This window comes from Asparagus officinalis, chromosome 9, assembly GCF_001876935.1.
Source record: "Asparagus officinalis chromosome 9, Aspof.V1, whole genome shotgun sequence".
In the NCBI taxonomy this organism is placed as follows: domain Eukaryota; kingdom Viridiplantae; phylum Streptophyta; class Magnoliopsida; order Asparagales; family Asparagaceae; genus Asparagus; species Asparagus officinalis.
In genome coordinates this window covers 482,053-502,544 of record NC_033802.1, presented here as the reverse complement: position 1 = coordinate 502,544, position 20,492 = coordinate 482,053, and the positions used below count along the sequence as shown (strand labels likewise).

Below are 20,492 nucleotides of genomic sequence, written 5' to 3'. Positions count from 1 at the left end.
CTCCATCTTATATTCCAAGCAAATGCTTCTTGTTTCCCTTAATTTAATACTGGCCCGTTATTTGCAGGTTTCTAATCCTGTTCCTAGAGTTCTTCATCCTGACTGGCTGCACAAAAAGGTTCGGGAGAAGGATGACAGATTTCGCCAGCGAAAATTGGTTGATATCTTCAGTACAATGAGTAAAGATGCGGGTGATCCAGATTGTGGGGATCTAGAAGACTTTGCGAACAAACAATCTTCTTCTAGGAGTGGGCCTAGGCCTATAGTTCGTAGCTTTGAAATTAACAAGGAAAATTATTTCTCCAGGCCAGCCTGTCCCGTATCCGAAATGCCTGCAAATAACCAGCAGGACAATGCAGCTGCCATTAGGTTCCCCCATCCTCTCATGCCGTCACATCAAAATGGCTCCACGACTGAAAGTATTGACAGAGATACTGATTATCAAGGATGGCTTCAACTCAAGAAGAGAAAATGGAGAGAAATTCGCGAGGAAAGGAAGAGGCGTAGGTAAGAGAGATTTCTCATCCTATAACTATAGTTCATTGAACAACTCAAATTTTGAGCTTGTTCTTCATATCAATAAGATTCAACACTACAACCCTCTTAATTAGAGGAAATCCAAGTGTTCTGGAAGTTGTATTTGCTGCTGCTGGATTTTTTGACCTTCCCAGCACGACACCCTGACGAGGCTTCTACTGAATTTGATGTCCTGTTCAGATTGCACTCCTTTTGTTGCATGGCCTTATGGCTAAATTGAGTTACAATGCCAGTGATTAAAAATACTTACGATTTACTTAATAAAAAGATTTATTTACACTTTATTAAATGCTTGTGATTTATCTGAAATCTATGTTTTTACTTAATTAATAATTTATGAGATGCATTTCCGGAAGGAGACCCCTGATTTTATTTAAGGTTAACTGTGGATACACCTGTAGTATTGCTGTTTTGAACTAACTGCTCTGTAGTTTTGTTTTTGCAGACAGACCACCTGAATGAATATTTTTGACGCTTTTACCATCAAAGAGACCGGATGTCTATCTGCAAAATTCACTCAGGAGGTCTATCAGCAAAAATAAAACTAGAGGGGTCAGTAAGTACAAAACAAATATACTACAAAGGGACTATCTGTAATTGACCTTCTCATGCTTCAGAGTCAAAGCTTTTCAAGATTCACTCAGGAGGTCTATCTGCAAAAATAAAACTAGGGGGGGGGGGGGAGAGGGGGGTAGTAAGTTCAAAACAAATATACTACAGGGGTCTATCTGCAATTACCCTTCTCATGCTTCAGAGTCAAAGCTTTTTAATTGAAAAGGTTTTGCATTGGAGGTGAAGGACACTGGATGTAGGAGGTTTTACGTAATTAATTCATTAAAAGTGTCAAAGGTTCCTTCCATTGCACGAAAACTTCGAAGTGTTGGTTAGGGCTGAGATTATAATTTTACATTTTAACATGCCCTGCCAGGATAAGCGCTCTTTCCATGAGCTGAAACTTGTACTCACACAGCAATATCTTCTTTTTTTCTTTTTCCTTCCTAAATCCACATTAAATTCATGGCCAATTGGATTTGAATCTGGGTTAGTCTGATACCATATTGGAGGTCCCCTCCATTATATACGAACTCCAAAATTGTGTGGGATTGAAAGTTAAAATTTCATATTCTAAGCATACATTCTCCTTGTTAAGTTCTAACTCATCTTTCAGATGACTTTGAATGTTGATGACCATGGAAATATCACTGTCAGGTGAACAATGAAAATATTTTATATAATGGTGGGACAAACCAATATCTTATAGAGCCATCAGTATATGAAGTTATCTTGTACATGCCACATGTGTTTTAATTCAAGTGTGGATTTAGAAGGGAAAAATCCAGCAGTGTGCCTCATTTATCATCAGTAACAGAAGTGATTCGTCATAATTGCTAAATGTAGTGCTGGAAACAGATACTTGGTTTCTATGTGTTTTATCATATAGCTATAAAAGAAATGAGATCGCATTTTTTTCCAATATTCTCTTGTTTAGATTGTAAAGCATCAATGACGCAGCTATTTCTCTTGAGAGAACTTTGAAGTTGGAGACATGCAATGGATTCTTCTTCAATTATCATTGTACTTATCCTTTTGAATTTGTTCTATGGCCTTCAGATTAGGAAACAGGGGGAAACCATCTCAAGCTGTTGGTGCAACTAAATTACCTCGATCTGTGTCTAGCTGTAGGCGAGATCAAGATAAGAACGGAGTTAGTTCATTCTTCAGAAAACATGAGTTTTCTCTTATCAGGTCACACTGGCAGGTATTCCACTGGACAAACTCATAAATAAATCCCTGTTTATCTTCTTTCCTCATGCTTTTAACCTTTTCCCTTATTGTAATTTATCTGCTTACAATGAATTGCTTAACTTCTTATGAATCAGATAATACAGCTTGTTTCAAGCACACATCCTGGGCGCTTTTTCGCTTGGGTCATTGCTGATGGAATAATGAACAAAATCTCCATAACTGTTCCTAGAGTGTTTTATCTCAATTCTAAAGCGCCCGTTACTGAAGAATTTCCAGGGAGGCGTGTTAATAAGATTCTTCCTCATAGCAGACCAGTTTTCAATCTAATCGAGGTATCAAGTTCAGAAATTCCTGGTATAGCATATATTTTGTTGATTTCTTTATAAATTCTTTATTCTGTGCTTCTAAACAGGTTTGCATAGATGAAGATCAATTCAGGGCGGAAAGCAGAAAACTTGCTATTCACTTAGCCGATCCAGAAGTCGAGGTTTTTCTTTCCCTCTTTTTATCACATTAATAGCAATGGTGGAATGTATATTAGACTTTGTTGCTGGATTGCTTGGTTTTACAGCCAATATACTCTGTTCCCTTTGGATATGGAGGCTATTGCTGTCTCCTTAGGGTGTGTTTGGCAACTCCAAAGAACTAGTTTTAGTGGATACAAGTGTGGTCCAAAAAGTTGTTTTTGGTTCCACAAAACTTGGGCCAAATTTGAACTTGTGTTTTCTAGTTCAAATTCTAGCACCTAAAGTAGTTCTTTTTTGGACCACCCCCTACATGGATCAACTCCAGTCTAGTTAAGCAAAAACTAGTCCAAACTCAATCCAATTTTGGATTTGGCAAATGCACCCTTATGGTCACAAATTTAGGGGCAATGCTTAAGATGATATTCCAACCTGGGAAGGTTTAGTTTACCTTGTATTCTTCTGGTTGTTTGGGGTGGGGAGGGTTATAGAAGGTTGTCAGTCAATGCATCCATAAAGTGTTGGATGTTGTAATAAAAAGAAAAGGAAAAAAACTCTCTCTCTCTCTGCATGGTATCTAAGCGCTGGGAGTAAAAGTTTCATGTTTCAAGTCCTTGTGGAAGATGTTGGATCTTTATGGCAGGGCTTGAACACAGATGGGTAAATGGTCACCGCACAAACAGTGCTAGAGGTATAAGCAGTTGGCTGATTACTCGATAGCTAGAACTTTCAGTTAAAGTTGCAACCGATATTGGCAACACATACGAGGAGAAAATGTCTTTAGTGCTTACAGCAACTTAACGCAGAATCTGTGACTCCCAGGCAAAGATACCATGTGGATGGGCATCTTATAAAAAAGCTCAATCCAATGAGTTATGGGCCATCAAATTTTTTAGGGAAAAATACTTCCAGCCCCCAAAAGCCAAGTGAACATGCTTCCCACCCCCAGGACTTGGTCAATGGGCGTTTTACCCCTAAAAATAAAGAATCTGTTCTCTGAGCCCCCAAAACACAAAACCCAAGACATTAAAACATGTGAAGACCATAATACCCTTCTCTCTCTTTCTTTTTTTATTAAAATATGATGGGGATTATTTTATTATTTTTGTTGTCTCTTTCTCTTTATCATGATGTACCAAGAGGATAGTTGAACCTTAACAATTAAACCCGTAACCTTAACAATTAAACACGTAACCTTAATAATTAAACCCGTAACCTTAACAACAAATCCGTAACCTACACAACAAACCCATAACCTTAACAATCAATGCATAACCTTTACAACCAACCATTATCCTTAACAACGAATATTCTAAAAATACAAAAAGAATAAAAAATAAAAATAATAAAATAATAATCCTCTTTAATCATTTCATATCATCAAAGAAACATCATGATAGAGAGAGAGAGAGAGGATTCACAACCTTAACAACAAACCCTTAACCTTAACAACCAACTCGTAACCTTAACAATCAACCCGTAACTTTAACAACCTCCCAATACAAACAACCAAAATAATAAAAAACGAAAATAATAAAATAATTCTCATCAATCATTTTAACTATCCTCTTGGTACATCATGATAAAGAGAGAGAAAACAAAAATAATAAAATAATCATCATCATATTTTAATAAAAAAAGAAAGAGAGAGAGAGAGGATTCATAACCTTAACAACAAATCCTTAACCTTAACAACCAACCCGTAACCTTAACAATCAACCCGTAACTTTAACAACCTCCCAATACAAACAACGAAAATAATAAAAAACAAAAATAATAAAATAATCCTCATCAATTATTTCAACTATCCTCTTGGTACATCATGATAAAGAGAGAGAGAAAGAAAAAAATAATAAAATAATCATCATCATATTTTAATAAAAAAAGAAAGAGAGAGAGAAGGGTATTATGGTCTTCACATGTTTTAATGTCTTGGGTTTTGTGTTTTGGGGGTTCAGAGAACAAATTCTTTATTTTTAGGGGTAAAACGCTCATTGACCAAGTCTTGGGGGTGGGAAACACGTTCACTTGGCTTTTGGGGCCTGGAAGCATTTTCCCCAATTTTTTAATACCATAACATCCAATCTAGACAGGTTTCTAAACCCGTTCAGATTTTGTACTCTTCTGTTAGGACAGTGAATGCTCCTTAACCTGCTGCCAGACTGTTTCTCACTTTTGAGGCAATCATCTTCTTCAATACCTATTCTTCCAGCTCCAGAGGTCACTTTAATGCTTTTTTTTGTTCTTATTTTTTCTTGGTATCATGCATGTGTTACATACACAAATAACGTCATTGCATTGATGAATTTGATTCTCTTTGTTGCCCATGAATTCCTATTCTGCTCTATCACATCTAATTTAAATTTATCTTAGTGATATCCGAGGACATGAAAGTTCTAGTGGGATCTGAAATTTCTCTTCAAATTTTGGTGGGTGCTGTTTAATTCAAATATTTTTTCTTCAAGGGATACATTTGGAATTTTCATGTTTAATACTAGTCTTTATTTTTTAGTTTTAATCATTAAATTCGTGATACTGAGTTACCATTGTATGCCCATATTCCTACTAAACGTGATATCCTTCTTTGTTCAGGGGATATATGAAACTAAGGTTCCATTAGAATTTAATGTTCCTACTAAACGTGATATCCTTCTTTGTTCAGGGGATATATGAAACTAAGGTTCCATTAGAATTTAATGCAATCCTCCAGATTGGTTGTGTTTGTTGTTCAGGGGATATATGAAACTAAGGTTCCATTAGAATTTAATGCAATCCTCCAGATTGGTTGTGTTTGTAAGGTGGACAAAACCGCAAGGGTTCGTAATGCGCAGGATGGTTGGAATATGAGCGAGTTACAGATGAAGACTACAACTGAATGCTCTTATTTGGAGCAAGGGATTTCTTTTTTCTATTTGTATCACAGGTATATTGTTCTTTATTACAAATATAATCGTTTTTAGGGTACCTTTTCTAAAGTGCTCTTATATCTATAGCTCACAGCTTTTTGCACAATATTTTGACATGTGCTTTCTTATTCATAAATAGTTCTTTAGCTTACTTATTCACAAATAGTTCCTTAGCTTACAATTTCTAGCGGTTTTTTATTGTTTCAAAATTTATGATTCTGGTTCCTTGACATCAGCCACTTACATGTGTTCTTTAATATGGGACATGATTATATAATATTGAAAAGCTTGAAGGTCGAGCCTCTCAAATATGCCTGTTTCTTTGAGTTATTTCCTAAGCATAGTAAAGGTGTATTGCAGTCACAAATATTCCTCCTTTTTTTTGAACCCCTGGAAATGAATAAATATAATTTACTGCTTACCTTTTCTACTCAGCAATTCGTCTTTCTTGTTATCAGTATCATGCTAAACAGCATATATAAATTATATCTGCTTTATTACTTACATATGCTGTATGCGTGGCTTCTTGCGCACATCATAAATGCAAACTTTGTATTTTGCACATATTTCTCAGAAGGTATCTTTCTTTCTCTTCTCAGTTTCTTGGAGGGAAGGGGGATATATATTGCATATATTGCTGTATCTAGCACCATATCTGCCATTGTTGTCAATCCATTTCAAAACAAAGAACTCTCCTCATCTCTTCTTGAAAAACAATTCCGTGAAGCTTGCCAAGCGTTGTCCATTGACCCTCCAGCACATGGAAGTCACATAACTTTCAAGGTAAATTCGTTATTTGTGTCGTGAAGTTTATGTTTTTAGTGTTATCTAATTTCTTTTCTCTATTGTTGGCACACATAGGTGGACTATGTTAAATCAATCGAAGCTGGCGAGAAGCATTTGCAAAGAGCATTAACTGAATTCAGGTTTCTTTTATATTTTTATTCTTTGTTGCATGCATGAGATTTTCTGTTGACCCGATAAATTGTGCTTTGAGATCACACGTGAAAGCTTCTAATGAATCATACCCCAATAGTCATCATCTCTTACATGGTTATGCAGACAACTGGTGCATATGCAAGGAGTTGTCCCTTCTTGTCGCCATGTTTATTGTCTCCTTAAATTTGGATACATATACTTTCTATGGTCATGCCTAACACAATCAACTAGTATATTAAAAAAAGTTCTCTTATAAATAACATCAATAATGCAGATGTAGGCAATTTTTATATTACTGACAAATACTTGTTGACGCAGTTTAATCCATCAGTCATGGCTCTGAACGAATTGTAAATCAAGACAATAACTTGCTCATACCATAATGTTGCTCGAGTATGTTTTCTGTTTCTGAAGTGACTCAGTGGATTATCTAAAAAAAGAGATAAATGATACTGTATTGCTTAAGAGTTTGATCTTCAAGGCTCCGTATATTCTCAATATAATCAGTACTTTACATTTGGAAATACATAAAAAAATTAATGCTGTTGTTGGTAGTAGTTTATCTCTGACACTTGTATATCACCTCAAATGGCATATATCATATAAAACAAGTAAACTGTAACTAAGTTATAGTAGATGTTATATCTTGAAGTCAATACACTTAAATTGAATCTTACCAGTGAAATTTAAAGCTCAACTCTGCAGGAGTAATTTTGATGAAATCCAACTACCGGGTTAGTGATTTCATGTGTGAGAAAAACTAAGTCGACATAGATGCATACTTCAGTGTAGATCAATAAATTACATATACATATACATAAACATATACATACATACATGTATGTATATGTATATGTATATGTATGTGTGTATGTGCGTGTATGTGTGTGTATACATATACATACACACACATATACATATACATAAACATGTACATACATATATGTATGTATACATATATGTATGTGCGCGCGCATGTGTATATATACATACACATATACAATATATAATATATATATAATATATTATATATATATATTATTAGTATATAATATATCTATTATATAACTATTACATATATACCACAACAAACGACACAGAACCACAAAAACACAATTATTTTTATATAATATTGCTGGTGTTGTGTATACATTAGTTGTATATGTATATGTGTGATTATATATATATATATATAATATAGATTATATATTTATAATTATTATTATATATATATTGTGTGTGTTGTGTATACATGTATTTGTATATGTATATGTGTGCGTGTGCACATGCGTGTATACATATACATTTACAATACACATACATGTACATATATATACACATACATATACATGTACGCATATACATATACACACGCGCGCGCACACACCTCATATAGATACACACGCACACATATATACATAGACATACATATTCATGTGTATGTATATGGACATGTATATGTATGTGTATACATATATATGTGTGTGTGTCTGTCAAGGTTCTAAATATCAATTATCAGAAATATATCGGATGGCCAAATTCATATCGGATCCCAGTTATTAGGGATATATCAGGGGAAAAGTAGTAAAAATTAGAGTGTCATATTGGATGGTGAGCAAATATAATATAATATCCTAAATATATTCTACTTACGTTTAATGAAAATCAAGAGGGTATTTGAGAGAGATCGTCTATAGAGGTCTTCGAGTGAGAAATTTGCAAGGGATTTGGGGGAAAGAACAGTGGAGGTAGAGAGAATTAAGGTTACACGATGAGCAGATGTGAAATAGAATGGAATAGCACGACTTTTGTTTAGTGGATGCGCATCGGGTATGCAAAAAAGAAGGTTTTTGCCTCCAAACTTGAACCGGTTTACTTAAAATATAAATCGTAAAAAATCGGTTGATCTTTTAACCCAGAAGAAATCAGCCTATTTATCAGCTTTACAAGGATATATCGAGACAAATCAGCCAAAAATTATATGCGATAAATTTTTGCAGAAATTGTGTTGGTCATTTTTGTGGAAATCGTATTGGCCATGCCCAAACCCTATATATTAGCGATAAATTGATAAAATCGGTCTATTTTTAAAACACTAATATACATATACATATATTATGTATATGTATAGATACACACATGCGCGCGCGCACACACACACATATATACACACACGCGTATATATACATACATATACATACCTATATATATATGTGTGTGTGTACTAGTTGAGATGCACGTACAATGCATGTGGTTGAATATCATGATTATTTAAATTGATAAAAATAGAATAAAAATAAAAAAACAAATTTTTATGGGATTGATCATCAACTCAAAAATCTCTCTCAAATGAAATATTGTTATTGTTTTTTTTAACCCAGATTGTGGTCACATGATCTACTATTTATGAGTTATATGCACATTGATCTAGTACAACATCTCTGTTTTATAAGTATCTTGAAGTCTTCAAAAGATGATTGATCATTCAATTCGCAAAGAAATTTTGCATACGAATTTACTTTATATAAGATTTTATGATCGTTTTTAATAAATTATAAAGTATATATATGGAAATCTCGATGCTTATGGCTAGTAGTTGGGTTCCACAAAATAGGTTAACTTTACATTATAGTTTGCTATTGGTAGCACTATTGATAATGCTATTATTTTTCTCTTTTATCTTATTATTCATATTTTTCTGATGTAAGTTTTCTTTTGCTAATCACTCAATTAGGTATATTTAGTTTTTATAATATCAGAAGTTAGAATATTTTCTTCTGTTTAAAAAGTGTTGACATGATCTTCTTAAAAAATATATACATATAGTAGCAATAGTATATACTTCAATTCAACTCAAATATTGGCTTGAAGCCATTTATAGTGAGATCATTTTTATGCTAGAATGGTGATATAGTGGTTATACAATTCAAAAGTCAAAGAAGAAACTTCTATAAAGAAAAAATAATTTAATATGTCAAATTAACAACTAATTTATAAAATATAAATGGGCGGTGCAAATAGCTATAGAAAGTAAGGTATATATCTTCATGAAAATTCTATAGTGAATGACAAACTACAATTATCCTCATTTAAGCATAAATAATTATTATTTTAGTTACTAATTTGATAGCATAATTATGAAATAAATCTCAAGCAAAAAATAGGAATTGAGATTGTATTATCCTGTAGATAAATAAATAAACGTTATTAGAGTTCCTATTTATATTAAATTTAAAAGCAATAATTTAAATTATTAAGCGCCAAATATTATTTCATGCGAGAAAGTAAAGTAATTTGTAGTCTATATACCTATATAGTCAATCAATCAAATGTATTAAAATTATGATGACCACAATCAAAATTATATGGTGGGTTCATATCGAGAACAATTTATAAAAAATAGTATATTAAAGTCAAAATATTTTTAATTATTATATAGATTATCTAAATTTTTTTGCATATATAAACTATATTGATTAGGAATAGTGATGTGCACACTTAAGTATGGCTTAATACATCTTAAGAACGACTTACTCTTCAATATCATCATTAATTGACGTATCTATAATCTATGTATTACACTGAAAACACAATGAAAATTTAGAAAACTATAAAAGAAACACCCTCAAAAGTTTTAAAAATTGTAAAAAAAACCATCCTAAAATTTTGTAATTTTCAAATATACAAAACTATTAAACATTGCATTGAAATCAAGGAATTACAAAATATCATTGAAAATTTTTAAACTTTGGAGGGGTAATTTGCAATGTACTAAACTTTAAGGATTTTTTTTGTAAATTTTAAATTTAATAGCTTTTCAATTAGTTGTATTCTTTTCAAAAACATTATGGGTAATATTGACCATGAAAAGTTTTTCCTAAACCTATACTTTTAAAGGGAATATGGTATTTTTTTTGCAAAATTTTAATTTTCTAGGAGTTAGTAATTTATATATTCATTTTAGTGTCTATAGGTTAGAAATTCTCATGGTGTTTTTTTTTTGCAAATTGTTAATTTTAGGGGTTTTTTATAATTTTTAAACTTATAGGCATTTTCTATAGATTGTAAATTGTTTATAGACTATTTATAATTTCTATGTTTTCAATTTACTGATGAGTTTGAAATTCTCAGGGTGTTTTTTGTAAAATTTGAATTTTGAGTGTTTGTTTGTAATTTTTGAAACTTTGAGTATTTTCTATAAATTATAAATTATAAATTATAAATTATATAGGGGTTATTTGTAATTTCTATATTTTTAATGTATTGTTAGGTTAAAATTTATCAGGATTTTTGTAAATTTTATAATTTTGAAGGTTTTATTTTGCGATTTGTAAAAAGTTCAGTGTTTATTGCAGATTCCATAAACTTTTAGAGGTTGTTTGTGTTATCTGTAATTTTTTAGTGTGTTTATAGATTCAATATTCAATGTGTTTTTTACAAATTTTGAATTTTTAGGGGTGTTCTTACAATTTTCAAAACTTACAAAATACTTTCTCCAAAGTCAAAAAAACTTTTAGTTTATAGCTAGCATATGTTTTTTAGATTTCTCACTACATTGAAATAAGTAAAATTTATAATTTTCAAGATGTTTAATAAAAATTTGAATTTGTAGGGATGTTTTTGCAATGTAAAAAACTTGGAGGATATTTTATAAAGACTCCAAAAACTTTTAGGTGTTGGATAGCATATGTTTTTTAGATTTCTCTGCGAACTGAAATAAGTAAATGATTTGAATTATATTAAACGTATTTTCTTTATCCAATAATTTGTTAAGTCTCATTATTAATAGGATAAATTATTTAATTACCAATTCAAAGAAGATAGAATAATTTGAATTGATTAGGATAACAATGTGGTATTCAAAAAAAGTTAAGGGTAATATTGACAATGAAAAGATTTTTCCTGAACTCGTACTGTTAAAGGGAGTATGATATGTATATGTATATATGTATGCACATATGTATGTATACACACATATGTATATGTATATCTATGTGTGTGTGTAATTTATTGCTCTATACTGAAGTATGCATCTCTACATATGTATGTATGTACACACATACATATATGTATATGTATGTGTGTGTGTGTAGGATGTAAGTATATATATGTGCAAGCGTGTGTGGATGTGTGTGTGTGGGGTTCTTTTCACCTTCCCCTCATGGTTTTACTTCGCTATCGATCACCCATGAGTTTTTAGCCTTGCAAAGTGGAGCCTCCGGCAAGATGGAGCCTCCGACAGCACAGTCGAGATAGCGACGGGTTCTCTGCCCTTGAGGGAATAGAGCGACAGAAGTATTGAGAATCTTGGATGGTAAATATTTCTCAGAACATAGGGTGTGAATCAAACCCATGTTTGAATTGAAACTGAATCTTATCTGAAGGTTTCAGCTTTCCGTTGTGAACACCAATGCTACAAGTTGTATAAGTAATATGCATGCTAAAGGTAGTCTAAGTGGCTTGTTGATACTTCTTTGTAGAGACCTGTTTAAAATTTTAAACCATTCGAACAGTTTTGCATAGCATGCAATTGGTCAATTTCATGAACAACTATGGATGTTCAGCGATCTACTTACAATAATTATACGCTTAATTCTATTGCCAAGATTATCTCGTATTTTTTACATAAACTAAGTGCACTTTGGCATGAAATTACGATCACATGCCCTAAAAAATACATTGTATAGATTTGTCACTTACCAAGATTTTGATTGATGTCAAGTTATATGTTGAATACACTTTGATACGTCAGACAGCTTTCAGCTATGAAAACAAATTCTGAATCTTTGTATTGTACGGTAGCCATAATACATTTTGATTTTATCATAACTAGGCTAAGTTGAGGAGATTGTTAAGTTAAATTCTCTTACTTGCTACACAATTGAATAATGAGAAGCTCTTAAAATCTTTTGGCAGAGGGAAGAATGCTGGGCCAACTATTGGTCTCATAGAATCCCCAAACTTCCAATCCATTAAATCAGCTATAAGAGTTTTAGATGATTTCCCTTGTGTCAGCATTCCATGTAATGCTCGTGACAGCTGTTATCAGGTTTGCTTGCCATTATAGTTCTTTTTAGTTTTCCATCATTTTTAAAGAATTGTGGGAAGCATTAGATGCACTCACCTTTTGCTCCAAGTAGGTTCTTGGTTGGCAAGTCACGGCTGGAAAAATTGGCATGCAACGATGTGCTGCCTCGTCACAGTGGTTCAATGAACGAGTTCTTCTATCAAGATATGCTCATGTAATTGTTTTCATAAGTTCATTACAAATAGTCATTTCTTTAATTCAATTGACTTTTATTGATGCATGTGATACAATCTGTAACTTCCTATGGATCAGGTACCTTTAGGAAATTTTGAGGTCGATTGGCTTCTTTTTACTGCTGATGTTTTCTTCTCTAGGGCATTACATGATCAACAGCAGGTTAGTTTTATTTTTCTATTTGACGTTTATACATGTTCATCTACTGCATTTTTTAACGTGGACCTGCATGAATACGACTCCTTCCACTGCATTTTCGCTGCTCTCAGAGCATTGCAGTTCATTGCCTTAGAAGTTAGAAGGTGTTCAAATTTTTCTGATATATCATATAATCATAACTTTCTGAAGGGTATCCACATAATCCGCCATATTAAGCTCTGTAAAGGACTGTAACATACGGATATGGTAAATGATTGTATTCATTGATTAAACAATCGGTCAGGATCAGGATAGTTTCTTCTCTGACAGCATGTTACTCGTTCATTTTATCTATTCTGATTCTGTAAGCTCCCTAACTAGCTTGCTCGTACCTTTGCCAATATATCATTATTTCATTTGATGCAACTTTTACAATGTTTACTCCAAATGAACTATATAGGTTCTTGTTTACAGCTACTTGGCAAGAAATTTTTCCTTAGCTAATAGAATGTCGAAATCATGTTATTTGTTTTGTACATAATTTGCCTAAAATATAAACACTTACAGGTTAAGTTAACCCTGTTCGTATTTTAGATACTATTGTCATATTTCCTGTTCTTGTTCTCATTTTCTTACTTGCTTTCTATTTAAAAAATTTGAAACTTCTCAATTGTAGATACTTTGGACATCTGATGATGGCATTCCCGATCTGGGAGGTATTTTCGAGGGAGATACATGCTTTGTTGATGAAGTAAGCATCCAAACAATTTTAGAAAGTATACACATTAACACCTCCTTATATTTGAGCAGTTACATAATGTTTGAAAAGCCTTCTTCCTTTCATAAAGCTTTCAATTCATCCGCCTTTATCTAGCTCGTCGTCATAAAGTATGTTTCCTATGAAATTTTAGGTTAGTCAACCAGCTTTTACTTATCCTGGGGCCTACAGAAGAGTGGCGGTTGAATTAAAGGTCTTATTCTGATACACTGTGTATGGTTTTAGTGCATATTAAAGTTATTTTTCAGCTCTGATGATTTTTGAAATCTATATGCTCTTTAACTCCAGATTCATCATTTAGCTGTCAATGCTCTTCTCAAAAGCAGCCAAATTGAAGAAATGGAAGGAGGATCTTTATTTGGATATGACCATGAAATGCATTCTGGATCACATGTTCCTGAAACTGATTTTGATGAAACTACCTCATGTGCACCTGCATTTCGAGTACTTAAGCAACTGATACAAAGATGCATGTCGGATGCAGCGGCATCCGGAAATGTATTTGCTGATGCTATACTGCAACACCTTTATCGATGGCTTTGCAGGTTAGATCTCTGTCCTTAATGCAACAATTTTTATGTAATTTCTTTATCTAATCCTTCTTTGCATGCCCATATCAGCCCTCTCTCCAAACTTCATGATCCTGCTCTTCATCGTGTTCTGCACAAGGTAATGCTGTTTTTGTTTATAACTTACTCTATCCGTGTATTGATATATACATGTCGAGAATTTCTGGTTTCGAGATTTTTGTGGTATTCAAAGTGCAGATCTTAGACTTCATGATTGGAGTAGGTATTCGTTTCCAGAACGAGCTACTTTCAGTTTTGTATACCAAGTCTTACTATTTCCCATAGTTTCATTTACTAGATACTTGGCAACCGTTCAGAGATTGATTGTTTGACCACTACTAAATTTATTTGATCTTTACCTAAAAACATTTATTTGATCTGTCTTTGTAGGCCTTTCCAATTTTGAGTTGTGCTTCATAGGCAATCCTGTCTTGATGAGGAAATCTAGATGGTTATAGTGCCATGCTTGTTTATTTGAGTTATGATAGGGCAGATGTATCTAGGAAAATTTATCATGCCAATCTATATGCATTTTAAGCCATCCAGATGAATGATAATTCTTGTCCTCTAGCCACAATCTTTTTGTAGAAACGGCGACAAAGTTCAGGAGAAAACAAGCATGAGGCATTTTGGAAGCTTCACGGTCGACCGCACATAGTGCGGCGGTCGACCGCGAACGTGCACATGACAGAGTTGGTCTCTGGACTTTTGGCGGGGGGCTTGGTCTCTGGATTTTTGGCGGTCGACCGCACGATGGGTTCGGCGGTCGACCGTGTAGCGAGTTTGAGTCTGATTCTGTTTTCTAATCCGTTTCATTATGAGTTGATATATAACCCTAAACACGTTTTTTAGGGTTATGTAAGGACGATTCTGAGCAGTCTTTGAGAGAGTTTATTGCATCCTTTGTGGGAGGATTTGTGTGAGATCTAGAGAGCTTTGTTTGAGGGTTTTGGTGAGATTTGTAACCCTATTTATAATTCTCTTTATCTTTAATAGTAAATACTCCCCCCTCCTTGCCCCGTGGACGTAGACAACTTGCCGAACCACATAAAACTTGTTTGTCTTGCTGTGATTTGTGGTTGCTTGTGTGGTTGTGATCTATCTTGCTTGTTGTGCACTTTTGTTTGTCGAGTTCTGCTGCGCACAACACTTTTAACATATATATATGAATTGGATGGATTTTTGGAATCTCCAATCTCGCCATGAAGTGACCTCAAATGAATTATGTGCACCCAGATGCATCCATTTTCCCCCTTGAAGCGTATGTAGAAGGCATACACATCCATCTGCCTCTGCGTTCAACCAGAAGCAAATAATGCATGCGTTCCACTTCCACCTGAGATCATACACATCCAATACTCACTTAAATACTTAATGCAAGTACTTGGTTGTTGTATGCTTCCATATGCACTATTAGAGTGCAGGAATCATTTATATCCATTTGGATGAAGTCCCATACTGCATATAATCTTTATTACTGAGGGATCCAGCTTGTGTGTCACTTTTACAAGCTTATAGAACTAAGATTTATTATTTAATAAATTATTGTTGCCACTTTCGTTCTTATCTAATCCCTATTTGCTTTTATCAACCTATATTTGCAGGTCATGAAAAAGATTTTTGCTCATTTGTTGGCTGAACTTCGGAAACTTGGGGCCACACTAATCTTTGCAAATTTCTCTAAAATTATTATAGACACTGGAAAAATGAATCTGCCAGCAGCCCATGCATACTGTGATTGTTTATTAAAAACTCTGCATTCAAGGTAGTTTCCATGCTCGAAAACAGATTGCTGTAGTTTAACATCGCTTACAATTAGTGTTTTTTAGTAACCTATTTTCTTAAGTTTGACTGTTGATATTATTTTAGGGATCTTTTTCAATGGATCGATCTTGAACCTTTGCATTTCTGGCATTCTTTCCTATTTATGGATCAGGTTAGTACATCCAATTTATAATAAATTATCTACATATTTTGTGTACACTAGTGGATATGCTTGAAGCAACATCTTCTTTGTTCAATGGCCTTTCATTAGCGTATAGGCAACCAACTTTCAGATTATTTTTCATTGGCAACGCACTTGGTACCTAGCACCAATTAGCATCCTTCTTTTGTTAGTTGCCACTTTTATTTTTCCCTGGTCAGGGTTTAGTTCTTATCTTCTGGTTCTAAATTCTGCATTTATATGCCAGTATAACTATGGGGGGATTCAAGCCAAAATCACAACCGGAAGTGATGTGGAAATTACAGAGGATGAATCTCAGGTGGAAATCATATCGAGCTGGAATATAGCAGAATACCTGCCAAAAGAAACTCAGGTTGCTCCTTTGATTTATTTAAGAAACATATTTAAGCATGAAGAATTAGTCATAACTAATATGTGGAAACTGGAAGAGAGATAGACCGTAGCCCCAGCATTCGGCTTGGAATAAAGTCATTAAATTTTGCATTCTTCATGGGTGAGCATACTAGGCATATTAAGAACAAATTCCCTCCATACTTGTAGTTTGTAAGTGACACCACATTAATTGATGACTTTGTGTATGTAGTTTGTTAGTGGCACCCCATTAGTTGACGAAATAAACCAGGAATAATTTCTTAAGTAGTAAAGTAAAATAACAGAGATAAAGTTTAGAATCTAATTAAGCGAATAAATGGAACATTGTGATTATGCGACTTGAACTAAGTTATGAGGAAGAGGAGCATAGTTCACATTGATGGCTGAGGAAGAAATTCCAACTAGCTTATGAGCCATAGAACGTGATACAACTATAGCCCGTCCCAAAAGGGTCAGACTTGTTTTCGTTCTCATCAGCTCAGATCTTCTAGCTGTTAAGTAGAAGATGATGAGAACTGTTGGATGTGTTTCACCAATTAGGCTGAATGATATTAGTGTACTCGGGAGAGGTTTAGGATCCGGAGTAGACTTTAAACAAACATACATTTGAGGCATAAAAAGAGATATCCTGGTTTTAACTTAATTGAAGAGGCAAGAGAAGGTGGTCCATAACTGAACTGCATGGAGAGAAAGGATTCATGTTGCTGAAAATTTTTGGGATTGTGGTTTTATTGTGGTAGTGCTACACGAGTTTAAGGACATGCAGTTATAGTGTTCTTCTTGGTTATGACATTTTTTTTGTTTTTGCCCATGTCTCACATCTCTGAATTTCACCACTAAACAGGATCATTTTATTCTTATCGCCTCTGAGTTCATGTATATCCCTTGGAAGTACTCAAGAGAGCAAATTAGAATGCCTATGGCTACTACAGATGGTAGTACATGTACTCCATCGATCACTATCACAGATGCTGAAAGACTTGAAGCATCTGTTACAGAGTATCTTAAAGACCAGGTAGTAATATGAAACCTGTTAAAAGTCTTCAAAGCTATTTATTTAGGATCATATGTTCACTTTTTTTTTTGGGTTGTAGGTCAGCAGTTACTTCACTCAGAAACTTTTTCGGATCGTGGAGGATACTCTTCACCACTTCAAAGGAAAGAAGAAAATAGATGAAGGTGATTCTAAAAACCGTGGACTATCCCAGACGTCTGATTCTAATCCATATAAAGGTGACGCTGCATTGGAATTCATCAAACATGTCTGTGCCGTCCTCTCTCTGGACCATAATGTTCAGCATGACATTCTGGTAAGTGGAATTCATCAAACATGTCTGTGCCGTCCTCTCTCTGGACCATAATGTTCAGCATGACATTCTGGTAAGTACGCTATAGAATTTATTCTGATATATGACCCTCTCTGGACCATAATGTTCAGCATGACATTCTGGTAAGTACGCTATAGAATTTATTCTGATATATGACCTTCTAGTTCCTACTATCATCTCCAATAAAGACACCTAGATGGTTTGCTATTGGGCTGAGGAACTAAATTGTCACATAAATTTTGTATTTGCTTGAAGAAGTCTGCACTTTGCATTTCATATTCTGCAACAAAGAGCCGGTCATTCATTTTCATGACAAACCCATTTATCTTCCACTAATTCCTCTCAATATGGTCTGGTGAAACTTGGTTGCATTTTTTACAACTTTATTTGGTGTTCCTAAAATTTATTTTTTTTGTTCCAACCTCATGGTCTACTTGAATTATAAAATTTGTCTACGTTTTATTATATATCTCTAACTTGATGTTCATGTTAACTGACAGAAAGTTCTGGACAATTGTTTTTTCTGTTGTTGCTTAATGCCTCTATTTTTCTTTACTTATCTTCTTTTCTTGCTCATCAATGACTTCGATATCAAAAAAAAAAAAAAAAAAAAAAACCAAAACAACGCAACCAGTGCTTAGTGTGATTCCGGGGTTTTTCTATTTGCTAATAATCATCCGCTGCTTATGATTGAATCAAATGTATTTGTCTCAACAGAAGATGAGAAAAAATTTATTAAAGATTGTTCGGGTGAAGGAGTTTTCCCCAGAAGCACAATTCCATGATCCGTGTCCATCCTTCACGCTTCCGAATGTTATTTGCAGGTATGTCTAGCTAACTACATGTGAAACAAAAGAATCCTGAGCAGTGTACTAATAATTGGCTTAGAAAAAGTAAAATTATTTTTGTCTGGTTATTTTTGAATGTGTACAAATTCTGATATCTTCTTCATTTTGTAGCTATTGCAATGATTGCCGTGACCTTGACTTATGTCGTGATTCATCACTTCTGGATCAAGAATGGCGCTGTGCCGCGCCACAATGTGGGCAGCCGTACAATCGTGAACAGATGGAAAATGCTCTTCTTCAAATAGTTCGACAGAGGGAAAGGCTGTACCATCTGCAGGACCTTGTGTGCCTTAGATGCAGACAAGTTAAAGGCGCGCATTTGGTAGAGCAATGTATATGTGGCGGCTTATTCAGGTGCAAAGAATCTGCTTCGGAATTTCAGAGCAAAATGCTAGTGTTTAGGGACATTTCCATTCGTCAAAAGTTCCAACTGCTACAGGATTGTACCTCTTGGATTTTAGAAGTGAGGTGACAAGTACCAAAAACAAGGTAAAAGTTATTTATCAGACGAAGCAAGCTTACTACTGTTCTGCTGGAGGAGATTTAGAGTGGGAGTTACATTCCCAGAGCCCTAACAGAATAGCGAGGCAGCTGAGGTGCCTTGTTAGGTGTTTGGATATTATGCCTCTGAGTTCTGTCTATGCCGACCAGAGTTTATCTCATGTAGGATCTAGAAGGATGTACGTTTATTGTAATATGGCCGACTGCAATATAATCTATATGATCATTGTGTATAAATTTTGCAAATGTAATTTATAGTTGAAGCAGAATAACGCCTGGCTAACAGCTCCGTAAAAGCTCCCATTCCAAGCTAGTAACCTATTTGTGAATGTTGGCGTTCCTATGATTATTTTTTGATAGGTTTCTTTGACAAAGCTAAGTAAGATCCTCGGAATTGCTTTGTACAGTCAAAAATCTGATCCGATGGCACTTTACGCTCCTTTGAATCATCATGATAAGCTATTCCTGCCGAATATGTACGGGCTACACAATGTAATAGTTCAATACCGCGTTGCTTGCATCTATTAGCCTAAAAACCTGATAAACATAAAAATAAACTATGGACACAGATCAGAACACACGTGACCATCAAAATGCCAAATCATTTGTAGAAAATATCATTCCACAACTTATAGTGGAAAGAAGAGGTTGGAACATGAGTGCACATACTAGGATAACATTTGCCGAAGTGACAACTTATGTCAATATATAAGTGCTTTGGTGAAATAGAGACTAATAGGTAAATACTAGGCAAAACTACTCAGCCGTCCACGCCAGCACAAACAGAAGTCGGGGACAGACATGAGGGCAAGCGTCGAGAACTGTGTGGGGTTGGCGGCAGCCCACCCCTCGGAGAGAATGTCAATGGCTGCCCACTCCTCGGTGACAGATTTACAAATTCTAGAGCTTGCATCCTCAACTCCAACGGATAATCAGCAACACATCCAATTCTGGGACCTGCACCAGTAGACCACTTCAGTGATAGCTGCTTACCCAACTGCAAAGAACTTGCTTCCCTCTTCGACTTGATTCTCTCTAGAATTGCATTCTGAGGCACTTCTGCCCTTGGGCTTTGAAGTCCAGCAGATAGAGTCCTTTTATAGGGTCCTTTAGTTTCTTCTACTCTGGAATCAATCTC

The 20,492-nt window shown here is 34.4% G+C and overlaps 2 protein-coding genes across 4 annotated transcripts in view; one reads left to right on the top strand and one right to left on the bottom strand.

The window, feature by feature from the left end:
• The window catches only part of LOC109823749 (DNA polymerase epsilon catalytic subunit A), a 35,078-nt gene extending 15,395 nt beyond the window's left edge, over nt 1–19,683 (top strand). The window contains exons 28-50 of one of the 3 annotated variants that reach the window (XM_020390116.1): nt 1–507; nt 2,149–2,296; nt 2,418–2,615; nt 2,696–2,770; nt 5,410–5,461; nt 5,532–5,670; nt 6,253–6,436; nt 6,515–6,579; nt 12,509–12,641; nt 12,733–12,834; nt 12,933–13,016; nt 13,669–13,743; nt 13,904–13,963; nt 14,059–14,315; nt 14,391–14,439; nt 15,944–16,104; nt 16,209–16,275; nt 16,532–16,657; nt 17,522–17,692; nt 17,772–17,939; nt 18,010–18,057; nt 18,723–18,829; nt 18,965–19,683. The exon at nt 1–507 is cut by the window's left edge and continues 106 nt beyond it. In XM_020390116.1, coding sequence (XP_020245705.1) covers nt 1–507; nt 2,149–2,296; nt 2,418–2,615; nt 2,696–2,770; nt 5,410–5,461; nt 5,532–5,670; nt 6,253–6,436; nt 6,515–6,579; nt 12,509–12,641; nt 12,733–12,834; nt 12,933–13,016; nt 13,669–13,743; nt 13,904–13,963; nt 14,059–14,315; nt 14,391–14,439; nt 15,944–16,104; nt 16,209–16,275; nt 16,532–16,657; nt 17,522–17,692; nt 17,772–17,939; nt 18,010–18,057; nt 18,723–18,829; nt 18,965–19,325 — 3,337 coding nt within the window. In that variant the 3' untranslated portion in view covers nt 19,326–19,683. The other 2 variants (XM_020390114.1, XM_020390115.1) reach the window with 2 other exon arrangements.
• The window catches only part of LOC109823750 (IQ domain-containing protein IQM3-like), a 4,509-nt gene continuing 3,953 nt past the window's right edge, over nt 19,937–20,492 (bottom strand). Inside the window, 1 exon segment of the mRNA XM_020390117.1 lies at nt 19,937–20,492. This exon segment is cut by the window's right edge and continues 28 nt beyond it. Within this exon segment, the coding sequence (XP_020245706.1) occupies nt 20,115–20,492 (378 nt within the window). The 3' untranslated portion in view covers nt 19,937–20,114.